The following is a 27,929-nucleotide window of genomic DNA, read 5'->3' as shown; positions in this document are numbered from 1 at the left end:
ACATCTTTCGATAAAGTTTTTATTTCTCGAAGTTGTAACTAGAAAAACAATTTTTTTTTTATTCTCGACAAAAATCAAAAACAACATTTTTTTATACTCAACTCTTCTAAAATGCAGTTTTTAAAATATATTTTAAATCTATTTTATAGCCCATGATGTTTTCAATAAAAATTATTAAGATGTGCTTTTTCATAGCTGCCATCGTTAAGTAGATTAGGCTGATTTTTATAGAATTCTGAAAGTTGTTTTTTTTTACCTCCCATACAAATTTTTCAAGTTATATCAAATAACTCGAAAACGACTTTAACGATTTTAATAAAACAAACGTAACTTTCAAAGCAGTTGCAATAAAACTGCATTTTTAGTTTTTCTAAAAAAAAGTCAAACAAGAAAAAAAATTTTTTTTTCATGTAACAAAATTTTGCCCTAAATGGCGGCTCTTCCCCAACATCAACAAAATTTCTTTAAAATGTATATAGAGGCAGCTTTAAAAATATACAAGTAAACTTACATAATAGTGTTTTGGACTGCAAGAGGAAGTACGTGCGACGAAGTCGTGCATTTTATTTAATTTTCTTTAATTTTTTTTTAAATTATTTTTAAATTATTCCTTAATTAAATTTTAAATACCTACAAAGTTTTATATTTGAAGCATTTTTTACTATAAAAGCAAGTACTTACGATTAAGTCATACATTTTATTTGGTTATGAATCTGTTGCGTGAACGATATTTCAGAAATATCAAAAGGAATAAAATGGAATTGAACTTTAATCGAAAATATAAAGGATAATCTTCTGCTCAAAAATCAGTTACAATTGCAGATAAGTGAGGGGATTTGAAAAGAACATGGAGCTGAATGCACAAATGTCATCTTTTCCTTGTTTTTTTTTTTTTTTTTTTTTTTTTCAAGTCAAATCTTGATTTTTAAAGCTGTTGAGTAGCGTTGCTTGATAAACCTACATCATTTAGACAAATATTTTGTATTAAGATTTTTTAATAAAAGACCTTAAGAGCCTCATTTATATATTTTTTGTTTTTTATTCTGAAATGACATTTTATTACAATTAAACACAGGGTGTCCCAAAAGTAATGGATCAAACGAAACATGCTGATAGGCCAACTTTAGGGCTATCAGAATTTGGTAACTTGTTGTTGTATTTGAAAAAATGCTTGAGAATTCTAATTTTTAACATATTCAAAGACATACATGCCTTTTCTCAGTCATTACAAGCTCCACAGGTCTTTCGAAGATTTCAAAATGATTTAATAAAAATGCCACCATTGTATAAAACAAAAGTTGGCAGTCTTTTTAGATTCAAATCCTCAAATGTGCCAAATCACATTAATTTTGGATAATTGATGATTTTCAATACCGAAAATCATAGAAACACCAATGTGTTACCCTTACCTTACCTTACCCTTACTTTTTAATTCGTGTTTTTGTAATTTTCTGGTCTATAAAATTAAGGTAGAACAAGTCTCAGATGAGATGATCTTTATCTCCTTCGATATCCTTTTGGTGACTTACCTTTTATAACGTTCCTGGAAAAAGATCTAGAATTCATAAAAACAAGCTTCCACCTTTAAATACATTGTACAAAATTTTATTACTTAAATGTATATTCATATGAAAAATAAATTCTTACTAAATTCGTAAACTCTTTCTCTCTTTCTGTCTACCTATACATAAACATGCAGAAAACATTGAACTAAAAATAGACACCCATTTGTCTCCTTCCATCCAATCAATATTTAAAAAAAAAACAAAAATAACTCCACCCATCAATCCACCGGACAGATCCCATTTTGGAAAACCTTTACACACACATCATCCACCTGGTCCCATATAATCGACCCAAATCGCCTCGCCGTAAAGTCCACAATCAACGGGTCAACCCTACACCCGATGCACTTCTCACGATAATGAAACATCAGTCCATCCCTAATGTGCACATTTGTCTCCGAGATCCCTTCCAACTGACGCCATACCTGATGATTACCCATCTCAATCGTAGTCCTCCCATTTACAATACACTTGCTCCTCTGATGCGGTGGCAATGGCAGAAACGTCCGCTGCACCTTCACCTGAGTGTACAAAAATCGATTGTGCGCCCCCGGTGGCATACTCATAGTATCATTCGGACCCTTCTTAAAAAAGAACACATTCCTAAAGACAAACGCACTCGTCCGGCCATCTTCTGCCCCCCGCAAATAGTCCAACAGTGTATTGCACTTGAGTGGCACCAGAATCTCATCCAAATCCACAACAGCAACATACTTGTACCCATCGACGAATGTCGCTCGATACATGCACTCATTTATCTGCACCATGATGCCGGAATAATGCACCTCGGCGTTATACTCATAACCATAGAAATTCCATGCGTTCACTTCGGCCAGTCTGGCCCGTTCATAATACCCAAGAACCTTGTCAATTTCAGGCGTCACTTCGAGACGATAGAAGTAGAATTTGTCAGCACCCAGCAAACGATAGATCTCAATAAATTCGACCATCCGGAGAACCTGGCTATAATGCTGCTGCAATGGGCCCACACAAATGGCCAAAGTTTTGTTCGGTTTCGCCAGGACATTTTCCTTCGAATAACTAAAGGTATAAAGTTTGAAGGGTGATCCGACGAATACAAGAGACTTACCTGATTGGCACATATGTTGGCACCTCTTCGCTTAACGGATTTGCCATGTAGATTATGGCCACCGACTCGGGCAAATGGACAATGGCCCCGCCGCGCCGCATTCGTAGGGGACACATTATGGTGTAGCCGGAAAACTTCATGTTTTCGTGCTCTTGCATGGGAAGGGCTTCGTAAGCTTTTACCTGTTCGATGAAAGTATCTTCGTATCTGTGGTAGAGGAAGAAGAAGAAAAAAAATTGGTTAGGAACAAGAAAAAACCGTTAAGAACCACACCTTTTGGCAGTAAATCTTTGGTTTTATGGCTAAGAGAGGAGAGTAGGCGAAAAGGTGGTTTTAGAAAAGGTATAGCGGTATTTTTTCACCGTCATCGGTGTTTGTGGTCTTTAAGTTCGTTCCTATCGAACTGATTTATTGACACCTAAGGTGGCAGGCCAATGGGATATCTATTTTCATGGGACACGAAATGCATGTCACGAAGGAATTCCTATGGCGGTTGATTCTTGTGGCGGGCTCTTACTCTCTGGCTAGGGTAACAAATTTTAAAAGTTTGCTGGCATTAAAGGAAAAGTTACTCTGCGTCATGGTTGCGAGGTTGAGGAAATCTATGTTGGCAGGGAATTGATTCTTGAAGCGTACAGAACGAAACGGACGACGGATCTGGACGGCGGCGCGCCGGGGGCGTTTTTAATAGGAAATAGTTCTCAAAAGTAATAGATGTAAGTTTTGTAGTAACAAAGTTGATTTTTTTTTTTTTTCTGTGTGTGAAGCTTTTAAGGATATTGAAAAGTTAGTGGAGGTTAGTTTTTATAACAATATGGTTGTGTGTGGGAAAGTTTAAGGTATAACAAAACAGTTGTTTGTGGTTTACGTTTTTTTTTTTTTTTTCAGTCCATCTAAGAGAGATTTATGTCATCAGTATCACACTTGATATAGTATGAGCCGTTATCCATACGTATGCGAGGACTGTAATTGAAGAATATTCTGAGTTATTGATGTTAAGGATTAGAAAGTATATTAAAGACGTATTAGAATAATCTATTGTTTTAAATTAGAAAATAATTTGGGCTTGTAGAAGAAAAGCGGATGAAAAAAACTACTTAAGGAAATATAATAGTAAAAACGGACTGTTTAAAGTGTTTAGAAGGTTTACGTTTACACACGCAAAATGCAAGTATTGCAATTGGTGCAGAAAACATAACAGCGTCTTTGAAAATTCTCGTTAAAATTGAAGTGCACAAGATTAATTAATATCTACTTCAATGCAGAGTTAAACTATTTAGGTTAAGGCTTCAAAAATGGCCCTCATAAACCAAACTTTAGTGAACAACGTGAAAAGTCTTGAAAGTGTAACGTCTTTAAAGCCTTGGTTTAGTGTTTCTTTCAAACTGAAAACAGGATAAAAAAAACCTTTATGGATAGTCAATATGTTGAATGTTGATGTAGGCAGGAAAGGATACTTTGACAGAAGACTTTTAAAAGCTCAAATTGATCAAAGAAGCACTATACGTAAAGTGTTTGACGGCTTTATCTTCTTTGAAGAGTTTTCCAAAACGAGAAGAATATTTCATTCTTGAAAGATGGCTTTGACAAGAAGTCATGGTCTTTGAATAGGAATGAAAACCCCTTGAAAAGTATTTAAAAGCAAAAGGTATCCTGGTCCGTTAAAAAAGGAAGCTAGATGGGCCAATAAAGGAAGCATTCTATAATGTTTCTAATAGTGGAGTAACTAAAGCTCAAAAATTGGCAATATTAGGGAACCCGGCCGAACAGCTTAGATTTTGATGATATTTTTTTTTCAAACGTCGGTAATTAAAAATACTTTAAAGTCTATAGATTAAAAATTGCCGGTGTTGCCGTTTTGATTTTTTAAATTTAATTGAAGATTTTTGTGAACAAAAACAAATTTTTTTCAAAAATTTTTCTTAAATTTCATAAATTAATTGATGCCAAAAGATTGTCTAGGAAATTCAAGGAAAAAAAATATATGGGAGTGAGGGACAATCTTCCATAGTTCAAGCGATAGATGCAATTTTCTTATTAATTGACTTCAAACACAAAAAAAAATATTTGAACACAACGGCAACACCTACAATATTCAAATATACATTTTAAGAAAGCTAGAAGCTTAGTCATATAAGTAAAATTAAAATTAAGATAATTGAATGAACGGCTTTTGAAAGAATGGCAATTGAACTCAGATTTTTGAAAAAAAAAAAATTATTGAAAAAATTTGAAAATGTCGTTTTTTAAACTTGGTCGTAATATAAAATGCATTTATTTTCAAATTTTTTTGGCCGCATTTATTATGATTTCAAATTATAAAAGGAAATGTCAATATGTATTACGGTTTATGAAAAAATTTAAAAAGTATTTCATTTTCGAAGAACTTTTTTTAGTAAAAGTTTTGAAAAAAAATGTAACTTATTTTTTTTTTAAAGTTCAACATCTAAACATAAAAATTATTTTTTATTCATTTAATAACCCTTACTGTTGAAAGTTAAAAAGTAAAAATTTAAAGTTCCTATTTACCACAGTCTTTGAGAAAATTAATTATTTCAATGCAAAAATTCAGTTTTAATAAAAAAAAACCATTGAAATTGAAGTAATTTTTCATTTTTTTTTTAAAAGTGTGATATATTTTACCTTTTTTGCTTCGAAATTCAACTGATAATATTGATGGCCAAAAACTTTTTTTTTAAATAAATTCATATTTTATTAGAAAAAGTTTGGAAAAAAGTCATTTTAAATTTTTCTAATAACATTTTTTTTTAATTCTGAGTTTGAGGACCATTTTTTCAAAAAGTCTTGATTAAATTTAGTGGATTTAAATTTAAGAGATAAGAATGACCTTCTGGCTTTTTTAAAATGTATTTTAAAATATTGTAGGTGTTGCCGTTGTTTTCAGGTCAGAATGTTAGAAAATTGCATTTATCGCTTAAACGAAAGAAGATTGTCCCTTACTGCCTTTTATATATTTTCCTTAAATTACCTAGAGAATCTTTTGCTATCATTTGTTTTATGAAATTTAAGCAAAAAAAATGGTTTTGTAAAAAAAAATTTAATTTTAATTTTAAAAAACAATACGGCAACACCGGCAATTTTTAATCTAAAGACTTTAAAGTATTTTAAATCACCTACGTTTGAAAAAAAAAATCGTCAAAATCAGAGCTGTTCGGCCGGGTTCCCTAATAATTTGCTTTAGTTACTCTACTATAAGAAGACTTTGATAAAGGTTCGCAAAGTACGACTTAAAAATAATACTTTTAACTTTGAAAATTACACTTTAAACAACAAACTTAAGCTCTGTGATTTTGAACTAATTTACCCAAATATTCAGAAGTGATTTCCAGAACTGTTAAAAAAGTTCAGCAACCAATATTGTAAACTTCAATAAAACTATCCGAGGAATTCTAATTAGATGAGTTTTCTATCGTGTTTGCTATACTTCACGGAACTGGAATAAATATAATAAAAATGAAATAAATCAAACTCAAACCTCCAATTCGTAAAACAAAATCATAGGCGATCGCATGTAGTCCCGAATGTTGTTCATTAATCCATTCTCCAGGCAAGGATCAAAAATGCTACAGCGAAAAAAGAAGAGGAGGATACCGAATTTATATTCGAAGAATGGGGAATATAAAACACAATGGGTGCAGTCTTCTAAATATAAACATAATCTACACAAGACTACCAACTAGGCTAAAAAAAAAGTCTTTTATGGTGAAAATGGAAGGAAAGGTGGTTGAAGACATAGCCGTAGCTAGGATTTCATTTCGGGAGGGGTTAGCTCAGACCGAGCAAAATTTTTTTTTTTTTATATATTTTTACATGCGAGCGTAAGCGAGGAAAAAAATTTTGTAGAAGACTTCCTACCCCTTATACAAAAAACTATTTCGTAAAATATGATATAAAAAACACTAGATATTACACTGGCCAACAATTTTCAACTTTTTAAAATTTTTCAGAAAGATTTAGCTATATCAAATTTTATAGATTTGGGCTCAGTAAGCTCAAAAATAATATTGGTTTCTTTCTATCAGTTCTAGGTTTGAAATATTTAATTTTTTCATATTTGGGGAAGTATTAATACTAATTTTTAAGTTTTTCTTATTTTGAGCGTTTATTAGAATTTTCCAGAAAAAAAGTATATAATAAACTCAATGTATTTGGGGTCAGTAAACCTAAAAATCACATTAATTGTTTTCTAGGAGCTCTATTTTTTGAAATATTTAAGTTTTCCACATTTTGGGGGTAATTTCGTACTAATTTTAAAGTTATGCTTATTTTAACTGTTTGTTAACATTTTTCAAAATTTTTCTTATCGAATCTAATGCATTTGGGTTCACTTAGCCTAATAATCACACTGGTTACTTTCTAGGAGCTCTATTTTTTTTTTAAGTATTTTAATTTTTCACATTTTTGGGGTAATTTCATACTATTTTTTTTAGATTTTATTATTACAAGCGTTCTTAAAGTTTTGTTGGAAAATTTTATTTTTTATTTTTGTTTCATTTTATTATTATATAATCAAATTATCTACAGAAAAAGTGCAACCCAAACGTCAATATATATCGTTTAAAAATGAAAGTTTCCAATATTTAGGTTGAAGGAACAATTTTCTTGCATTCTCGTTTCTTGTTCATATTCAGCCTAGTTTGCTGTGTTACCACAAGCTTTTACAAGTCAGTAATCTGAATTTGACCAAAAAAATTATTTAGCATACAACTGTTTATGTCGTATTATTTCAAAAGTGAGCTCTTTTAGCAAAAACAAATTGTATACTTTCTTAAAAAGAAGAGACAATCAATTTATAATTTTCTATTTTTTTGTACGACTTATGGATCCCACTTATAAGAGGATTGAAAATTTCATACAAATCAGTAGGTACTTCTTAAAAAAAAAAAATACTTTTTTCATATATTTTATTTTGTTCAAAACTTTTTGAAACTTAACCGCCACAAAATTGGAGATTTTCGATTTATCACTAAAATATAAAAGCAATCCATCAAGTTCGGCATATGCACAAGTAGGTATTAGGGTTGTATTTGTTCAAATTCTCATCATATGATTTTCTAAAAAAAAATTCGGGGGGGGGGGGGTTAAACCCTGTAACCCCCCCCCCCCCCTTAAATACGGCTATGGTTGAAGATACTTTGAAGTTAAGAATACAAAACATTTGCAAGCTACTTAACAGTGAAGACAGTCGTAACAAAAAGAATACAAAAAAATGAATTCTTTAAATTTTTCAGTAATATTCTAATCGCCAGTGTACAAAAAGACCAAATTGCGAATTATCTAAATACCAATAAAAAATTTTTGAAAACCAAATAAGACATTTCACGTGTAATCATACATCTAGAAGGATTTTGAGTTTTAATTCTTGATGATTGAGTTTTGAAGTTGTAAAATTTTGGAAAAATTGTGGGAATGAATTCATTGCAAAAATTTAAATAAAGGGGTATTAAAATTCTTTTAACATTATTTAAATATCTGGAAAATTAGGAGTCCTTTTTCATTATAAATTTTAAACCGGAAATCGATTTATTTTTTTTATAGAAAACCGGAAGTTAACATTTTAAATCAAAATTTAAGAAACTTCTACACTTTTCAATTTTTTTTTTTTAGATATGTGAAATAAAGCTGTTGCAGTTTAAGAACTACTATTTTTCTTTAGAAACCCATAAATATAGCTAAGCAATTCAGTATAATTTTTTGGTAGCTTAGACCATTTTGATATAGTTTCTTTAGTGTTTGATGATAGAATCTCAATAGGGTAAGCAGGGAGACATTTGACACCGGGGCACATTTGACTTTGCGTTTTTCGGTATGATCGTGCCCTTAATAAAGAATAGTTTGGATGAAGAAAGAAGCTTAGTTTGATTTAAAGAAATTTTGTGGTGAAATTTCGCAGTCTTTCATTAACTTTTCGCGGAGTACCACGTGTTTTCGTGTTTTCTGTATTTCTGGTCTAATTTTTGACCATCGGTATGTAAGCGATTTCTGAACCTATATCAATATTTTGATAGCACTATGCTTAAAGTTTAGTAAATTAAAAACAGATTTCTAAAAAAATAGTATTAGTTATTGAAAAAAAAAACAGAAAAACAGTTATGAGACTCCTTCGGGTCACCTTTGATTTTGGGGAAATATATATTAAATAAATTATTTAAAAATAAATCGACATCGATTGATTTTGATTAAGATTTAAATGGAGGGACTTTTTGAAATATTTTATGGTTTTTTTGTTTTTTCTTCTTCTTTTTAGAAAATGAATTTTTTGATTTATATTTTTCGTTATTTGGTTTATAGTACAGGTAAAATAGTACATAAAATCAAGAAATAAAAAAAAAAATTGTTACACTCATGAAACTTGGCAAAAAGTTTGCTTTTGGGATAAGAACCAAGTACAAAAAAAGTCTATAAAAAAAAGTTGGGTGGAAGGGTGTTTTTTCGCGGACAAGAGGGAAGGGGTGAAGGTCAAAAATATACTGAAAAAAATTGTTTGTCGAATATCATCATACGACACATGTTTTCAAGGTATTTTTTGATGCTGATTCTAATGACATAAAAATAATTTCAATACGATTGCTCTAAGAGAAGTTATAGCCGATTGAAAACAAGGGTGCTTGTTTTTTTACTTCAACATGTAAAATATAACCGAAACCCATGTGAAAAACATGCTACACTTATAAAATTCGGGATGAAGGTTTTAGATAAAGCAGGGACAAAGGATTCATAAAGTTTTTAAAATTATTTTTGGTGAAAGGGTGTTTTTTTTGATGAGTTAAGTTGTGTGTGAGGAAGGTATCATAACAGCTGACTTAAATTTTATTAATTTTTAAAACTTGATGTAAATGTTTTGGTTGGTATAAGAATTAAGAATTTAAAATGTGTACAAAATTATCTTGAGTGAAAGGGTGTTTTTTTTTAAAGAAATGATGAAATTCGGAATTAGTACCACAAAAACTAGGAAAAAATTGTTACACCAATGAAATTTGGTAAAAATGTTTCATTTATAACATAAACCAAGAACCCAAAAAGTCTATAAAAATATTTAAGGTTAAAGGGTGTTTTTTTGGGAAATAGGGAAAAATCCGCGATAAGTCCGATAAAATCAATGGTAGGTATAAATGGTACCCTTACGAAATTCATTAAATTATGTTCTCTTTCCAATGGGTATTACGAATAATGTAAGTCTATAAATTTTTTTTATGTGAAAGGGGGTTTTTTTAGAAGTAAAGAAAATATGGGTGTATTTGAAAAAGTGTGTAATACTAGAGTAATATTAGTGGTACCCTATTGAAATTTTTGTTGAAATGTTGTCATCTTCCGATCGATAAATATCTTAAGTCTATAGGAATCTTATCTGTAAGTGAACTTTTGTTATAGTTATTGGCATTCGATTATTCGATTTGGTACTTAAGATAAAAAGTTAATGATTATCGTGTGAAGCAGTGTTAATTGATAATAATTTTCGATGACTTTCACTTTTCAACAATTGAATAATATGAGAGCACATGAAAGGCAGAACGTAGAGCTATGAGTGTTACAGCACAGGAACACTTAAATTATTCTACTTCCATGCCCATCTACTTAAGTGCACTTTTTAGACGCCATATATACATATAGTTAGTTAACAATTTAGTTCGAAAGAAGGGTAAAAATGTACATTCTTACGGGAAACCGACGAAGTTACTAATACCAGAGTTACGGGCGACAGAGTTACGAGCGTCAAATTTAGGCGAAACCGAAGTTACGAAAAACTAGATTTACGAATTCTAAAGTTATGTTAAGCTATGACATGTGATTTTTGGGTTGGCAACAATTGCGAGGAACGATATGGAATTATGGAAATACAAACAAGAGATTAACATTTTTCTCATTGGTCAAACTAAATGAGTAAAGCGAAAATGGGTGTTATTTAATCTTGTAAAATTTTTATTGGATAGGTATAGATATACAAATATGGTTTTGTTTTTAGGAGAAGATCGCAAAAACGTTGAAATAGAAAAAAAAAACATAAGTATACTTATGTAAGTTTGGGGGACATAATTGAAATTAACTTCTTATTTGTCCAACTAATATTGCACCTACGTATCGATATTCTCTTATTTATGTTTCCATAATTCCATATCGTTTCTCGCAATTGTTGCCAACCCAAAAATCACATGTCATAGCTTAACATAACTTTAGAATTCGTAAATCTAGTTTTTCGTAACTTCGGTTTCGCCTAACTTTGACGGCCGTAACTCTGTCGCGCGTAACTCTGTTATTCGTAACTCCGTTACCATTTCCATTCTTACTTATGCTTACTTTATATAACAAATGATATCTGTTTGCAATCGCAAAGGCAGCACAGCAAATACTCTAATTGATCCATAAGAGATGTGATTTGCATCAAAGTGACTAGGATCTATAAGAAAAAAACAAAACATAAATCCAACCATGAGATTACAAAATCATTGTCTTACTATACAATTCCGTTCTTGGATCAAAATACGCTGAATAAATTTGCTGTCGATAATACGGATCCCCAATGAATTGCCATGTGTTGCTGTAATTCCATTCTCTCTTGGGCTTGAGAAATGTCAATGTCTGTTGAATTTTGCTAACCTCTGCTGCAAGATGTTCATTCTGGAAATATAAAAAAAAAATTTTAAAATAATCTATGAACTTGAAAATTTTTTTATGATTTTGTCAAAGAAACAAAGAAATAAATAATTTTATTGATTTTGATATAGAAACAAAAGAACCAATAATAAGATTATCATTTTCTTCTTACAAAGTCAAAGGCAGTTTGTTTAAAAAAAAAAAGAAAGAAATGAATGAACTTGAATGATTTCCGGTTACAAATTGTAAGGCTAGACATTGTCATATTTATATTAGGTACTATTCAACTATTTAAGGATTACACATTTTTCATTTCCCACAATTCTGATAGCTTTGGAAGGTCTAGTATAAACAATTGTAAGGTCTTGATATTAAAACATGCAAGAAGGGTTGATTTATTTCCTGAACTAATAAAATGCACGACTGGGTCGTACGAACTTGCTCTTAGAGTTAAAGTTGCTTAAATTTTTAAGACTTTTTATATGGAAATTTGGAAAAAAAAATAAAATTCGTTTTTTACAAAAATAAAATAAAATCTAAAATTAAATTGCCCTCCAAAATGCAGTTTTGATTGATATATTAACATGATTTTTAGAAAAAAAAAATTCAAAATCGTAAACTAATTTTTTATAAATAATTTTTTGGAAAAAAACTTTTAAAATAAAATTGGTATGCCATTTTGTAGAAATCACTAATCAACATCTAAAAACAAAATTTCAAAAAAATTCAATGTCCCGTTTTCGAAAAATTGATTTTTCAAAAAAAAAAATTTTTTAATTTTTTTAAAAATCCAAAAATTACTTTTTTGGAAATTTTATGTTTGCTTTATATTTAAATTATATAAGTGCTTCATCACAAAAAGTTTCGTTGAAATCGAATAAGCAGTTTCGGAGATAATCGGATTTGAAAAAAACCGTTCTATGGCAGGTACCGTTAATAATGATTTTCAAAAAAAAATTTTTTTCATTGAAAGATAGACCTTAGCTTAAAACTTATATTTGAATTTTTTAAACAAAATCGTTAGAGCCGTTTTGAGATATTTCAATTTTACTTAAATCGGTATATGACAAGTACCGTTATTTTTGGTCCAGAAAAATGAATTCCAAAAACCCCTTATATAGTCACCAAATAACCCTACATACCAAATTTGACACTAATCGGTTAATCGGTTTAGGCTGTAGCTCCTTATACAGACACACAGACAGACAGACTGACAGACAGACAGACAGACGGACTTCCGGGACCCACTTTTTTGGCATTGTCTACCATCGTAATGTCATGGAAAAATGTTATCTCAACTTTTTTTTTTTGTACGAATGCATAACTTGATATGTAAAAATATGCACATGAGAAATTTATAACAGAAATCATAGTTAGGTAGGTACTTTAATTAAACTAAATTGTCTACCCAAAAATCATAGTCATCAATCATTTTTTGAGTGTCAACAAGATAAGAATCTACTACTATCATACTAATAATAACTCTTGCTATTAGTCTCTTGCTATATATTAAAAAATCAAAATCTATAGCAACATTGTAAATTCTCGTTGTCAGTTTGGACTTAATAGTAGTTGTTATAAAAATAAATTACTAAGATAGGCGCACTAATTACCGATTTGTAGCGATAAACTTAATAATTTAATAAAAAATAGAAACAAAAAAAAAAATACGAGTAGGTGTTTGCGTTTGCTCCTTTGGGGAAACACTATACCATGTGTATGATGGTCAATCAATATGACACTTTAGAAAAAGGATAGGTAAGGATATTATATTCCTACATACTACAATGTATGATGACTGATGAACCAAGCCTTTAATTTGAAATTCATTGTTTGCAATATTGATTACTGAGTGCACTGGAAAAAATTTTAAAAATATTAGTTGTGTTTTTCTTTGAATGTATGAAATTAATCATGAGTATATTGAAACGGTAATCCAACATCTTCAAAAGAAAGTGGTTAAGATTATTTAAACAGCATAACCATTTTTTTTTATTTCTACACAAGTATTAAAAAAAAACCTAGATTAAAATTCCTGAAGCTAGGCGCACACATGCGATTTTCAGTCATTGTCGCAACAAAAAATTACCGTGCATGCACACACTTGCGATCATTTACTTGCAAGAAAAAAATTCAGTTTGGTGGGCAATGTAGAAAAATTGATCAGCGGGTCAGGCAATGTACTTTTTAGTTAAAAAATGTTACTGCCGGCTCTCCACCCGCAAAATATAATGACCGCAGTTTGCCTCTTCTAACTACACTGAGAAAAAAAAAAACGCAATGTAAAATTTAATATGGTCAACGTTGATTTAATGTAAAAAAAATAACATAAAACTTTAGCTTTTGTTGCATTTTATCACCCCAATTTCTAACAGTGAAATAGCACGTTGGTAAAACATTCGTCTTGTGACCCAGAAGTTGTATGATCGATCCCCGGTGTATGGCAATATTTTTTTTCTTATTTGATGTTTAGCTACGAACCACTTTAAAAATAGTTGAATCCAAATTGTTTTTGCACGTGCGCGCAGATGCATTACATTCTGTATGATATATCTTTATATGCGACAAAAAAAAAATCGCAAAAAATAGAACCAGATCCATTTTTTTAAATAATCCGATTTAAAAATCGCGTGCCTATGCGCTCGCATTCAAAATAATGTGTTTCATTTCTTGCGTCTTAAAAATCGAGTGGATGAAAATCGCATGTGTTTGCATAATTTGCTCGGTTTGCGACTTCTACTTTTTAATCGTTTTCCGTTTAGTCGCAATCGCATTTGTTCCATTTTAATTTGCAACAATCGCGTCGCCAATAAAAAAGGACAATTTTCAAATTATAAATCGCGGCTATTTTCTAGAATCATGTGTGTTTACAGGCATTAAAATCCGTTTGATCTATTTTTGCAACGGAATAATCGTACAACTTTGAGTCAAATGTCAACAACAATTGCAGCAATTTTCGAAAAAATGTACCGCCTTAAGGCTAGGCGCACACATGCGATTTTGATCGCGCGATTATTCAGTCGCAAATTAGATGACAAGAATTTCAATGACTCTAGACACAATTTTCAAATTTTTAATCGCGAGAAGCAAGTGTGTTCACAGTCATTGAAATCCTTGTGATCCATTTTTGCGACTGAATAATCGCGCGACTAAAATCGCATGTGTGCGCCTAGCCTAAGCGGGTAAGAAAAAAAGCGATAGATAACCAATATTATAAAAAAAAAATCTTTTAAGCCAAGAACGGCTCGTTTAGCCATAAAACATAGAGTACTGTACAGCAGTAGGTACTTTTTTCAAATACCGGCCCATTTTTACGGCTTTGATGCCGTAATTATTAAGAAAATATGTATAGTTAGATTTTTTTAAATGAAATTCATAAATATTATAAAAAATACAAAATTTGTTATTATTATTACTTAATAATTTTAAACAACGTTTTAATTTTTTTTAACCACAAAACAAAGTATGCAATTTATTTTGTTGAATAAAAAGGAATTTTTAGAATTTTTAGAATCGTTAGAACCGCTTAAAATATATAAATTTTGTATAGAAAAATTGGACAAAATTCATAAACTCATTTTAAAAAATTGATTTTTCAGAAAGTAAAATTGAAATATTTCTAAAATATTCAAAAATACCTTTTTTGAAAATCTTGTAAGATTTTGACATTAGGTACGGTTACTTGATCGTTTTTTTGTAAACAAAATCGATGAAAAAGTCTTGGTCGTCTACGAGTAATTCAGAAATAAAAAAAAAACAGTACTTGAAAAGAATTTTTTGTTTAAAATAATGTATCTTATTTACAGCATTACTAACAACGTTATGTCATGCCTAATTGTTAACTTGAAAACAATTTTTAAAACAATTTTTAAATCCAAAAATATTTTTTTGGAAAATTTTGTATTTTATTAATATTGAAGGAAATTTGTTAAAATTAAAACTACTCAAACATTCGAAAGACAATTCTATTTGTATTACCATTAAAAATTAGTACTTGAATATTTTTATCAAAATCATTTGATCGATTTTCGAGAAAATTGGAACATGTACCACGAAAATGATACTCATATAGATATATAAAAAAAAACTAGATTTAAATTTCATTATAGTGTCATGTTTAGAAAGTTTTTCTTCTTATAAATAAATCTTATAATTAATAATTTGTTTATTTAAATATCTCTCATTTTTGTTTATATGCATTTTAAGAAAATTACTTTGTGAAAATACAAGAACACACAACATCACAAAAAAATAATAAAACCAAAACATTCAACAAAATATTCCCACACTTTGAGAAATTGCCTTTCAAGAACATTAATAAAAGATATTTTTGTTTTTAAATTTTCGGGTGTGTTCCAGTAAACATTTTTCAATTTATGTTTACATATTAGAATTAAGGACAAAATGATGATTTATAAAAACTTCGTTACTCACACTTGTATCCTGAATTGATATGTAAACTAATACAATAATAACACCAGCAACAATTCCAGATAATAAAAAATATATAAATGTATAACGATTTTCGTAGCTTATCATGATTATTATGAATTTGAATTGGAATCAATGAACGCGCGCGAATCTTTTACTATATCCCGAATCAATCAACCACCAAACCCAAAAAAAAAACAAAAAATTATTATTATTGTGGTCACTCTTTTGTGGGAACTAGCACGCGACTAGCGCGACGAATATCTTAGAAATGCACTCGTGTTTTTATTAAAAACCGAACCGCGCCTTTTGCGCGATGAGTTTTTTTGTTTCAACAGAAAAAAAATATAACCTTTGGGGTTGTAGTCATTGGGGGAGGAGGAGCAAAATAAAAAAAAAATAGAACTCACAAACACATCACATGTAGGTTGATATGTGTATATCGATTGGCCTGATTTATCGACGGACAGCTACAGGCTCGTTTACATATTATATAGATACACAAACACACATACACTTGATATGGGGACTCAAAGGAAGGTAGCGGCAGCTCCTGGAAGAATAATGAATATAACTTTCTTAGTCTTTGTCCAGAGTATTTTGTGGTGACTGGCTGGACATTATACCAAAGAATATACACTCCAAGTCACTCGATTGAAGTCGCATTTGTTCTAAATTAATTTTTTTTTTATTTTCGCAAAGGCTGTTTTTGAAATTTTATTTTTTCGCAACTTCGCAACTTTTATTAAGTGATTGTAACTTGTTCGCATTGTGATTTTTAGCACTTATTTATTACTTGACTCTTCTTGGGAAAAATCGAAACATTCCTGAATTCTCAATAACGAAGTAAAAAATCAGTTTAATTTTGCAAAGCTTGCGAAACGCATAATTGCCACTTGCAAAATTATTTTTAATAAATAAAACAAAGGTTTGTATAACAATAAATAAAAATAACATAAGAAGTCATGCGTAGAACATTGCAAAATGACAATTTCACAGAAAATAAAATTGCCAAGTGTTGCTTTTGATAAATGCGAAATGTAAAAGTTTTGCGAAACTAGTTAAAGTCTTCAATCAAGTGACACAGAGTGTATAAAGTAACAATATTGACGTTTTGGTGAGGATAAATGAACCCAAGGAGCTGTATACAATTATTATTGTCCTCTTTTCGTCCTTGGTATCGGACACAAGTTTCAATTCCCTTGAGAGAGGTGGGTGGGTGGCTGACGGTGAGTGTTGGTGTTAACCGATAACGAACAAAAACGTCAACTATATACACTTGGATGGCAGGGGAAAGTAAATTATTATCCGCACGACTTATACTCGGACTCGAACGACAACGATAAATTAATTTTGTTCTTTTGTGTAGAGTATCAATAAGAAATGCAAATGAATAATTATTATCCTTTTGACCCCCGAGTACGACAAAACTTAACGCTAACTAAAAAGACACTTCTATAGATTTTACACGCAACTCGCACGACCGACGACACACTCATGCTTGGCTCTCGAAATCGAATCGAAATCAACTCTTGGATATTCTGATAGGAATTTTGATATAAAAATTTTTGTTTCTATTTTTTTTTTTTTAATTTTGTTATAAATTACAAAAATGCTATTTTTAAATAAACTTTTTTGTTGTTGGTAGTATATATTGCAAAGTGAATAGCAGCAGCAAGATGTTTTCTATGGAGCCGCATCTTATCTGAGAAGACAAGCTATACCAAGTCGAATGCTTATTTGTTTTTACTCAAAAAAATTAGACGGACGGAAGGAACAGCTCGTATACATACATATGAGGATGGTTTTTATTTTTGTTGTGTTTTTGGTATTCTACAGCTGGAAGCGGATAAAACGTCACGTCGCGTCACTTCGTCGTCTTTGTGTATTCGGTGCCACATCGCCACCCCATAGATCGACTCACGGTGAACATTAACAAGAAAATATAAATATTATTTTTTTTTTGTTTATTTTTAAATTCTCTTTCTATATTTTGATGATTTACAGAAGTTTTAAGTGAAGCGTGTTAAAACAGCAGAAAAGAAAATGCCAAAAACATTTTTGTTTAGTCGTAATTTTGATCAGATGGGGGCATTAATGATGACTGTTTAAGATTAAGTTTGCTTAAGTATAAGTAAGAACATTGATAAGTCACACATAGGTACTTGCTCTTGAAGTACAAAGCTATGCTATGGAATACTGATAAACAACAACAAATCTTTCAACAAAATGGTCACAAAAATTGAATTTTATCATAAAAATTCAATTTTTGTGACCATTTTGTGACATATACAATATTTATAAATGCTCAAAGGATAAAAATAGACCGTTTAGTAAAAACATAAAAAAAATTTCGTTTTTTTTCTCTTTTTTGAATAGTTTTTCTTAAGTTTTTTTTACAATATTTTAATTCTAATTTTTTTTAAAGATACATATCGATAGGAAATTTAATTATCTACAAAAAATTACTTAATACAAATTTTCAAATTCGGCTTGCTTTTCAAGTTATAGACAAAAACTTAAAAAGTAACCGAAAAAGTCGAAAATATTGTTCGTTACAAAAAGTGTCATATCTTTATAATTTATCCATCGATGTTGAAGAAATTTATGAGGATTCGAAAGATTTTGATTATTCCTTTGAGTAATACAGTTTTTTTTTTCAAAAATTCCTCTTAAAAAAATCGATTATTTAAAAATGTTTTAATACATTGCACTTAAACATGTGGAGTGACCCAAAAAAGTTGAAATGGTATTTCTTGCTTATTTGCTCAGCTTTCAGGCGCCGGCTTTTTTGTTCAGATTTGTCGTTTATTACTCAATATAATAAAATTAACAAGAAATCTAAGAATTATATAAAATTCCTAGTATTTTAATGGTTTTAGGGTAATTTGTAAGAAAAAATATTATTTATTTAAAACACAAATTTCCCAGGAGGTTTCGGTTTCTTAGGTATCTCATACATATAAGAATTATTGCCAAATTATTTGTTTTCTTCTTTTCAAAGCAGGAATTTTATACAGTTACTATTACTGCTTAAAAAATGTTAGGTATTTTATAAGTAAAAAAAAAAAAAACTATTTTAAAAATGGCGCCCAATGTGACAAAAATGCTATACCTATTTGATATAAAATAAAAATTCCAAAGAGCCTCTTAATAGAAATTGCTTCGGTAAAAGAGTATAATTTTTAAAAGACAGTCAAAATTGATGATATTATGAGCAAATTATATTTTTTTTTTTAATATAAAAATTTGAAATTTTATGAAAGTCATAATGGATTTCTAAAACCTACAAAATGACAACCTGTGAATTTTCCTTTCTCCAAGGTTTATTTTTTTAAATTTATTTTTATTTTACTATATTTTTAAATTACTGCCATAGTTTGGTATTGATAATAATAATTTTCTATTAATTAAAATTAAAAAAAAAAATCAGACAATGACTAGTAATTATTGTCTTACTATATTCTACACTGAATAAATATTGCAAAAATGGAGATGTTAACAGCGTTCTCGAGTAAACACTTTTATGTTTGAAGTATTTCGAATCCTTTGATGTTAGATAAGAAAGATGCACTTCAAATAATTTCCTGATAACATAATGGGATTTTTTATCTTTGTTAAATAGGTGATAATAGTAAAAAAAAGATCAGTGAAAAGCAAAAAATCATTTTTTTTTTGACAAAGTAAACAATTTTCGAGCTTTATCTTATTTTCTACCTTCTGTGTCAAATAAAAAATTTAAAATTTTCAAAATATTTAATGGAGATAAATGTCAATTCTAAGAAAACTTTTTTTATTATTTTTTTTTTCATCTAAGGCCCAAATAAAATAATGTTGCTATTAATCATGAGGTGGTGACTTTTTACAATTATTGCCATTCAATAACAATAGTTCATAATTATCTAAACAGATAGCACACACAAACAACAACCATGTATTTATTGTTTATACGACACTTTACGTCTTTTTTTTAAATTTTTCTTGTTAGATTTTTGTTTGATATAGTTCTCTGAGTTTTTGTCAAAAAAACTCACTTTCTCACCCTTTGAAAATATAATAAAATAAATATTCCATAAATAGACAAAAATAAAAGAATTAAAATAAATTGTCTATTTCTTAAAACACTTCGTCTAGACAACAATGGGATACGAGTATTCATAACTTAAGTTTTTTTTTTTTTTTTGAAGATTCGAACAAACATTAACACTTCTGACGTTTAACGCGGTAGACCGTTGACACTAAACTGATTTGTTTTTTTCTTTGATAAAATTTCCAATTTATTTTGATAAGGGATATCAACGAATGTTATTGTGCACGTGTAAACAAACTCTTCAGGTATGCTATAAGACAAATCTAGGTGCTAGGTGTTGAAGAATATTGAGCCATATTGGTGTGATAGTGTTATCAGATTGAGATTAATAGAATTAAGATATATGAATGTTAAGACACAAAATATAATCATTTGGAGATAGGGGCCTACAGGTTGATTCGTTAATATTGCGACAGAAGGTTTTGATGAGATTTAGTTTTGTTTAAAAATATACATATACCAAAAACAAACGAATTGATTTCCATTATGTTTTATTTATAGGTAACGTAATAATTAATTTTTACTTTACTTAAAACAAAAAATAAGTAATTAATTAAAAAAAAAATTAATAGAATGCATTTGCCAATTTTTCTATAATTTTTTTTGATTAAATACAATTTTATTTTTTATTAATTTTTCAATTCTGTTAATAACATAAAAAAAAAATTAATAAATGTAAAAATCTAAATTTCTAAAAAAAAAACACAGAACCCAAAAAACGAGGTTAAATCAAAAATTTGACAGATACATACGTGTCAAGTTATTTTATTTTTTCTATCTTAGAAGATAAAAATTATTTAAAATACCAAACATCGAATTTCACGGTTTTGACTTTTAAACGTCAATATCTCGAGTTGCAGATTTTTTTCGTTTGTATGAGTTAATTTTACAATATCTATCGATTCCAATATAAATCTTGTTTCTATCACTTTTTGTTAAGAAAATATCCTTTTGACCTCTTTGTAAATTCAAATTTTTAAAAATCCTGAATATACAAATTTTTAAATTAAACTTTCTCTGACATAATATTTTTCTTACATCTCTAATAATTGCCATATAAGCTGGGTGGCGTAGTCGGAAAAATTCAAAAAATTAAATTTAAAGCATGGCAACCCTATGCCTCGACAGGATGTCACTAGGCAACCCAAGTACAAACTGGGGGATTTTTTTTTTTTTTGAGGATTAGTATCACTAAATTTTTGGACACCAAGTGCCGTTATACTTATTGTATACACAGGTTTGAGCCCAAAAAACTCGAAAATTTTATTCAAAAATATATTTATGGATAGGTTTTCGAGACATGATTTTTCAAAGTTTCTTGTCGTTTTTTTTTCCAGCATACTTAGTATTCGGGCTATATCTTGAGTAATAAACAACTAATCTGAACAAAAAAAGATAAATGGCTCAAAGAGATCAAAAACAGTAGATTTTGAAAGTCCATATTTTATCCAATTTTAGCCGTATTCAATTTTTGTGACCATTATAGATGAATCGATGATTGTTAAAACCACATTTTTTATTTTTTTCTAACGTGAGACCAAAACCGCTATAATTTTAAATAGGCTACGGATTTGTATATTATAATAATCAGTATTAACACTTGGAATGCCAATTGAGGTATTAAACTTTTCAAAGCGTTGAAAATTTGACCACCACATAGAAATTTTAAGCGTTTTTATCTCTCTTACGAAAAAAATAAAATGTCACTTATGTTGTTTTAACAATCACCGATTCAGATAAATTTTTTTCTTTTCCCATTTACATGGGAAAGATACAAATAGACTAATTAGCAAAAACACCAAAAATGGCATGTTTTTCTCTTTTTTGAATAGTTTTTCATTAGTTTTTTACAATATAATAATTTTCAATTTTTTTTTAAGGATATATGTGGATAGGAAATTTAATAATCTACAAAAAATTACTTAATAAAAATTTTCATATTCGGCTTCCTTTTCAAGTTATAGAGGAAAACACAAAAAATAACAAAAAAAAAGTCGAAAATATTGATCGTTACAAAAATTATCATATCTTTATAACTTTTCCATAGATTTTGAAGAAAAGTGTCTTGTTATCTTTGCCAGAAAGTGCACTACACAACTTTGGGGATTCGCAAGATTTATATTTCTTATATGTCAGTAAGAAACTTTTTTTTTGCAAAAATTTTCTTTAAAAAGTCGATTTTTCTTAAGTGTTTTGATACAATGCACCTTAACTTTTAGAGTGACCCAAAAAAGTTATTCCAGTGTTTGTTGCTTATTTGATCAGCTTTCAGGAACCGGTTTCTGTTTAGATTACTTGTTTATTACTCAAGATATAGCTCGAATACTAAGTATGCTGAAAAAAAAACGACAAGATACTTTGAAAAATTATACATATCTCGAAAACGTATCCATCGTAAATTTTTTTAAAGTGATTTTCGAGTTCCTGAGGTCAAAGAACATAAGAAAAAAATAGTGGGATTGAGTGTCCATTTCGGTTGTAAACCAGTGTATTTTATAGAGTTGTAACTATTAAAATGGAAACTTCTATGTGGCAACCATTGAATAATTACAGTAATTAGTCAATGGTGGCAATCATATTTTCAAGGAACAAATGTCTCATTCACAACTAACTAGTGAAAAATAAAATTCAATAAAATACTATGAAGAATGTAGGCCTACAAAAATTCTTTTTTGAACATAAAAGTAGGTATAAGTTTGTACATACTTGAAGATATGAGCTATAAAATTTTAAACATACATCAGATTTTGGTTGAGACCCTCTTGTATTTTTTAAAAATGTCGGGTGTAATTTCTTAGGCAAAAGAAAACTCAAAAACTCAACTTTTTGAGAATTTTTGACGTTTGATCCTGTTTTTTCTTCCACTCGTGATCTTCTTCAAGGTTTCTTATCGCAATATCATCATTCACATAAGTTAAAATCCTATTTTTGCTAGGTACCGTCTTAGAAAAGTTCAAAAAAACCTTTAAGTCAAGTAAGTCCTGAGGCCTTAGTAATATATTTTCTTATATGTTTTTACATTTACATTACAAATTATCAAGACAATTCAGAGCAGCAACATTTAGTTTTCGGCATTTGATTAAGTATTGCAAAAAGTTTTTCCAAAGACTCTGTCAATTTTGGTTCCAAAAGCTTTCGATACACCCTTCCAATTGTGTTCTATAAAATAAATAAAGCTTTAAAATTTTTCACCAAACCTAATTTAGGACTTACTTGAAATAAAATCGATGTCCTTTGAAAACTCATACGAATTTCCAATTTCGATGTGTTTTCATCCAAATCTGGCTCACTAAAAATCAATTCAATTCTCGGTCTCAAGAACTGATCTGACTCTAAGGCTACAAATTTCCCATCCTCATGGTCTGTAATATTAATCAGGTATTGATAATCATCTAAAAATATAGCTTTTTTGTTTACTACTATCCAAATTTTGAATTGAAAAGAAGTATTCACTTGAAAATATCCAAAAATGTTTACCAACTCCTAAAGGTTTAAAGTCAGCAGCCATAAAGAATGGTAACCATCTCATCCACTAAAAAGAAAATTGAAATACGAGGAAGGAAGAAAATAAAATATTAATAAAAAAAATTCTTAATTAATTCTAGGTACTTTAAAGAGAAAAAAGAAGGAAAAACTGAAAAAAGTAGGTTTAAAGGACATTTACTGTGCTGAGTCAAAAGTTTTCCCTTTGCGGCTTTTATTTGAGTGGATCTTTTTTTTTTTCATTGCGGTCGTCGTTCTTGTCGTCACCATGACGGTGACCAAAAGTAGGTAGGTACACGACAGTCGGACAAGCAAAAGTTCACAGAGTGATTGGACCACTAACGTAGTTGTTGGTCGTCCTTTTTTGATGGTCCTTATTGAGGTGGTTTGATTATGTGGGCGGCTTAAGACACGTCTGACATTTTAATGACTGTCAGATACCGGACTCATTTCGAAGTTAACTTTTTTGTTCTATTTTATTTTCTTCTTCTATCCTTGTTTGTTTGTAGGATTTATTAAACAATTTAATAAAAAGAAAAATAATACAAAAAATGAAAATCTAAGAAAAAGCCGGGTAAATTATAAAAAAAAATTCTGATTGCCCGACGGACGAAGAAGCAAGAAGACTTGGACAAACAAAGAGAGAGAAACAGAGCAACACACTGAAGGGCAATTAAGACGAGAGAAAGAGAAAATTATAAATGAAAAAAAAAGAAAAACAACAAAATAAGAATCTTTTGAGTACGTACTTTTGTGGATGATGGAATTTCTTTCTCTATATTTTGTATTTGTTTGTTGTTATTGTTTTTTGTTTTTTAAGAAAGTCTAATCTTAAAGTTTTAATTAATAGGCCCTTTAAGAAAAAAAGTTTGGTTTTTATTTTATTTTGTAGAGTGGACAGCGTGAGGAAAAAGAGATTTACCTTTTTTTGTTTGTAATAAACTAAAAGGCTGGAAAAAACTTTTATCCTTTTGGTTAACATTTTTTTGGATTTATTTTGGTTTCTTGAGAAACACCAGGTTCAATTAACCCTAATTTAAGAGGAGTTAAAGCATAAAATTACGTATATTTATTTAGGTCAAAGAGGGTTTAATTTTATTGAGGGTTCAATTAGATTGGTGTCACCCATAAGTAATGATAAGTTAACGCTTTGTTAACTTTTCGATAAATTTGGGGGAAGAAAACCACTATATAGCTTATCTTAAAGTGAGATAAGCTTCCTATAGAAAAATGTTGTATAATGGGTATCTAAGCTCATCAATTCCAGAGATGACGTTTACAAAATATTTCGATTACATTTAACTCAGCAACCCCAGATTTCAATTTTTTTTCGAAAATAAAAAAAAAAAATAGAATTTTGAAAAACGCTTAAAAAGCCCATTCCCTTAATGTCTAATTGGAAGAATTTTTTTTTTCATTAATTTTTTTCGGCAAGGGGCTAGCCTTGAATTTTTTTCGAAAATCAATCATTAAATCGGAAATTAAAAATTAAAACTAGAATAACTTTCAACTATAAATTGGTCTTACCTAATTAATGAGACCTTTCTTTTAATGTCTTACACGATGGATTTAGAGTAAGTTTTTTTTAATATATTTTTTTTTTTTTTGCAAACGGTTAACATTGGATTTTTTTCAAAAATCAATTTTTGTTTCGAAAATAAAAAAAAAAAATGGATTTCAATTGTTATGAACAGATTATAAAGAGATTTTTCTTTTGATGTCTCACTCGATGGATGTGAAGGAAATTTTTTTTTTAAATGTTTTTTTTGCGCAAGGGGTCTATCTTCGATTTTTTCCAATTTTTTTTTTTTTTTTAATAGGTCTTGAGCTTTTTTTCAATGTTTCACTCCCTGGATTTGAAGGAAACTTAGCAAAATTAATTTTTTTCAGCAACGGGTGTTAACCTTGGATTTTTTTTCGAAAATCAATTTTTTTTTGAAAATCCGAAAAAAATAGGTTTTAATTATGAATAGATCTTTAAGAGGCCTGTTTTGATGGATTCGAAGGAAGTTTTTTAAAATGCATTCATTTTCCGCAAAGGGGTTAGTCTTGGATTTTTTTTTCGAAAATAAAAAAAAAAAAAATGGATTTGTTTTGAATTATGAGTTAATATTAAAGAGACCTTCCTATGTTGTGTCACTCGATGGAACCTTGTTTTTTTCGAAAATAAAAAAAAAAAATAGATTTTTAAAAGAGTTAAAAGAGTTTAAAACGTCCTGGGACATCAATCTCATTCGATGGATTTTAAGGAATTTTTTTTATTGTGCCCTTTTTTTTGGGAATGTGTTGAATTTTTCGAAAATCAATTTTTTTCGAATATCTAAAAAAAAAAAAACAAAAAAATGGGTTTCAAATATGAATAGATTTTAAAGAGACTTTTCTTTTGATGTACCTATCACTCAATGGATTTGGAGGAAAAATTTTCAAAATGTATTTTTTTCAAAAGGGGTTAACCTTGAATTTTTTTTCGAAAATTAAAAAAATTTGGTCTTTTTTTCCAAAAACCAAACAAAATAAGAGAATATTTTTTAAATTGTATTTTTTTCGAGAATAAATTTTATTTTTTCGAAAATCCAAAATTAAAAATAGTTTTGCTTTCAATTATAAATAAGTCTTAAATGAATGAGACCTTTCTTTTAAGAAGAATTTGAAGAAAGTTTATTAAAATGTATTTTTTTCGGCAAGGGGTTAACGTTGTATTTTTTCTAAATCCGAAATCAAGTTGATTTATGAATAGAGCTTAAAGAGGCCTTTTTTTTTTAATGTCTCACACGATGGATTTGAATGACTTTTTTTAATGGTTTTTTTTCGGAAACGGGGTTAACTTTGGTTTTTTTTAACGAAAATTGGATTTTTTTCGAAGGTTCAAATAAAATATGTAGAAATACTAGGAAATTTTTTAAAATGTAAATTTTTCGGCAATATGATTTTTGGGTTTTAATTTTCAATAGATCTAAAAGAGACCATTTTCTTGGTGTCCCACTCAATGGATTTGAAGGAAATTTTTTAAAATGCATATTTTTTTAATGTCTTTTCGTTGTATTTGGATGAAGTTTTTTTAAATTATTTTTTTTTTTTGGCAAGGGGTTTACCTTGGATTTTTTCGAAAATCAGAAAAACAAAAAAACAAAATGGGTTTCGAATATGAAAAGATTTCGAAGACACTTTCTTTCCATGTATCTCTCGATGGATTTGAAGGAAATTTTGTAGAATGTTTTTTTTTTTCGGAAATGGGTTGACCTTGGATTTTTTTTTCGAAAATCCGAAAAAAGCTAAATGGCTTTCAACTATAAATAGGACTCAAAGAGACTATTATTTTAATGTCTCACTCGATGGATTTGAAGGAAGTTGTTTACAATTTTTTTTTCGGAAATCTACTTTTTCTCGAAAATAAAAAAAAACATTAATTACATATAAACAGTGTTTAAAATAATCTTTCTTTTGATGTATCACTCGATGAATTTGGAAGAATTTTTTTGAAATGTATTTTTTTCGGAAAGCGTTTACCTAACCTTGGATTTTTTTTTGAAAAAGAAAAAGACTTAAAGAGACTGTTATTTAAATGTCTCGCTCGATTTGGATTTGGATCACGTTGTTTAAAACGTTTTTGGCCATTCTATTCAATTGTATAAACAGAGTTTGAAATAACCTTTCTTTTGATGCATTACTCGATGAATTTGGAAATAATTTTTTTAAAAGTATTTTTTTTTTTTCGAAAAGGGGTTAACCTTAAGTTTTTTCGAAGATCCAAAAACTGTTACGATGATTTTTTGTTAAATAATTTTAAAATTTTTATGAAAAAAGTGAAAAACATAAATGTTTTTGTTTTTTTTTTCATAAAAATAAATAGTACGTATACGCCACAGTGTTCATTTAAAACAGAAAAACAATGTAATTTATGAGGAAGTTCATACAACCGTGTCTCTGACCTTATATGGCTATTTTAAATAAAATAAAATTTCTAATGTTGTGAATCAACACATGTTATTTTTTTTAAGGGTTATTAATATCGCAATAAAAAAAAAAAAAAAACAAAAACTACTTAGCTCAACCTTCAATTATAAAAAAAAAATCAATAATTTAAAAAGTCATTTAAAAAAACAAAAAACCACCTACCCTATCGACCAATTGGGGCATTGTTACAAATCGATAAAGTTGCTTCTGTCCCACATTGAATTTGTGCGAAACAAGTAGTGTATAATTATCGTCAAAGCAATTCACATTGATTTGATAGCAAAGAGCCAAAACAAGCACCAACACACAAAACAGCTTGAGGATAGCCATTGTTCTTATATAAAAGTTTTCGAAAACTGTTTCTGTCGTATAAACAAATAAAACTTTGACAAACTGAAAAATGTCCACAAAAACAAAAAAAAAAACAAAAAATTGAACAGTTTAATGACGCACTAGACGAAGAAGGAAAGGACATAAAAAGTCCTTTTTTGTTTGCATTGAAATCATTATTGACTAAAGGCTATCGACGACTACAACGACGTTGGTGCTGCTGCTGTTGTTGTTGTAGTTAGCCTTTACTTCATCCAGCAAAGTCTGCAACTTCCGATTCCAAGACCTCTGGCTGGTGGTGGTATGCTCTGCATTAAAAGGTTCTCATCTCATGGCTCATCACTCAGCAGTTTTTTTTTTTAATTTTTTTTTT

At 29.2% G+C, this 27,929-nt stretch overlaps 1 protein-coding gene and 1 long non-coding RNA gene across 6 annotated transcripts; both read right to left on the bottom strand.

The window, feature by feature from the left end:
• Window positions 1-1,644: 1,644 nt before the first annotated feature.
• On the bottom strand, window positions 1,645-27,626 carry LOC129921187 (uncharacterized). 5 transcript variants are annotated; one of them, XM_056002914.1, is made up of 6 exons: window positions 16,811-17,260; window positions 15,703-16,252; window positions 11,130-11,292; window positions 10,972-11,071; window positions 2,656-2,862; window positions 1,647-2,606 (listed from the first exon to the last, which is right to left on the bottom strand). In XM_056002914.1, the coding sequence occupies exons 2-6, from the start codon at window positions 15,805-15,807 to the stop codon at window positions 1,784-1,786; spliced, it is 1,398 nt and encodes a 465-aa protein (XP_055858889.1). In that variant the 5' UTR covers window positions 15,808-16,252; window positions 16,811-17,260; the 3' UTR covers window positions 1,647-1,783. The 5 variants fall into 5 exon arrangements, with proteins under 5 accessions (XP_055858887.1, XP_055858888.1, XP_055858889.1 ...); XM_056002916.1 differs by having other exon boundaries at window positions 16,849-17,260; XM_056002912.1 differs by lacking the exons at window positions 15,703-16,252; window positions 16,811-17,260 and adding an exon at window positions 27,389-27,626 and having other exon boundaries at window positions 1,645-2,606.
• Window positions 22,776-23,384, bottom strand: LOC129921194 (uncharacterized). Its single transcript, XR_008773470.1, has 3 exons — window positions 23,243-23,384; window positions 23,003-23,181; window positions 22,776-22,948 (listed from the first exon to the last, which is right to left on the bottom strand). It is a non-coding gene; the product is annotated as an uncharacterized LOC129921194 (long non-coding RNA).
• Window positions 27,627-27,929: the final 303 nt, after the last annotated feature.

This window comes from Episyrphus balteatus, chromosome 1, assembly GCF_945859705.1.
Source record: "Episyrphus balteatus chromosome 1, idEpiBalt1.1, whole genome shotgun sequence".
Classification (NCBI taxonomy): domain Eukaryota; kingdom Metazoa; phylum Arthropoda; class Insecta; order Diptera; family Syrphidae; genus Episyrphus; species Episyrphus balteatus.
Note: the sequence above shows the minus strand (reverse complement) of the source record. Positions and strands in the feature narration are given on the sequence as shown.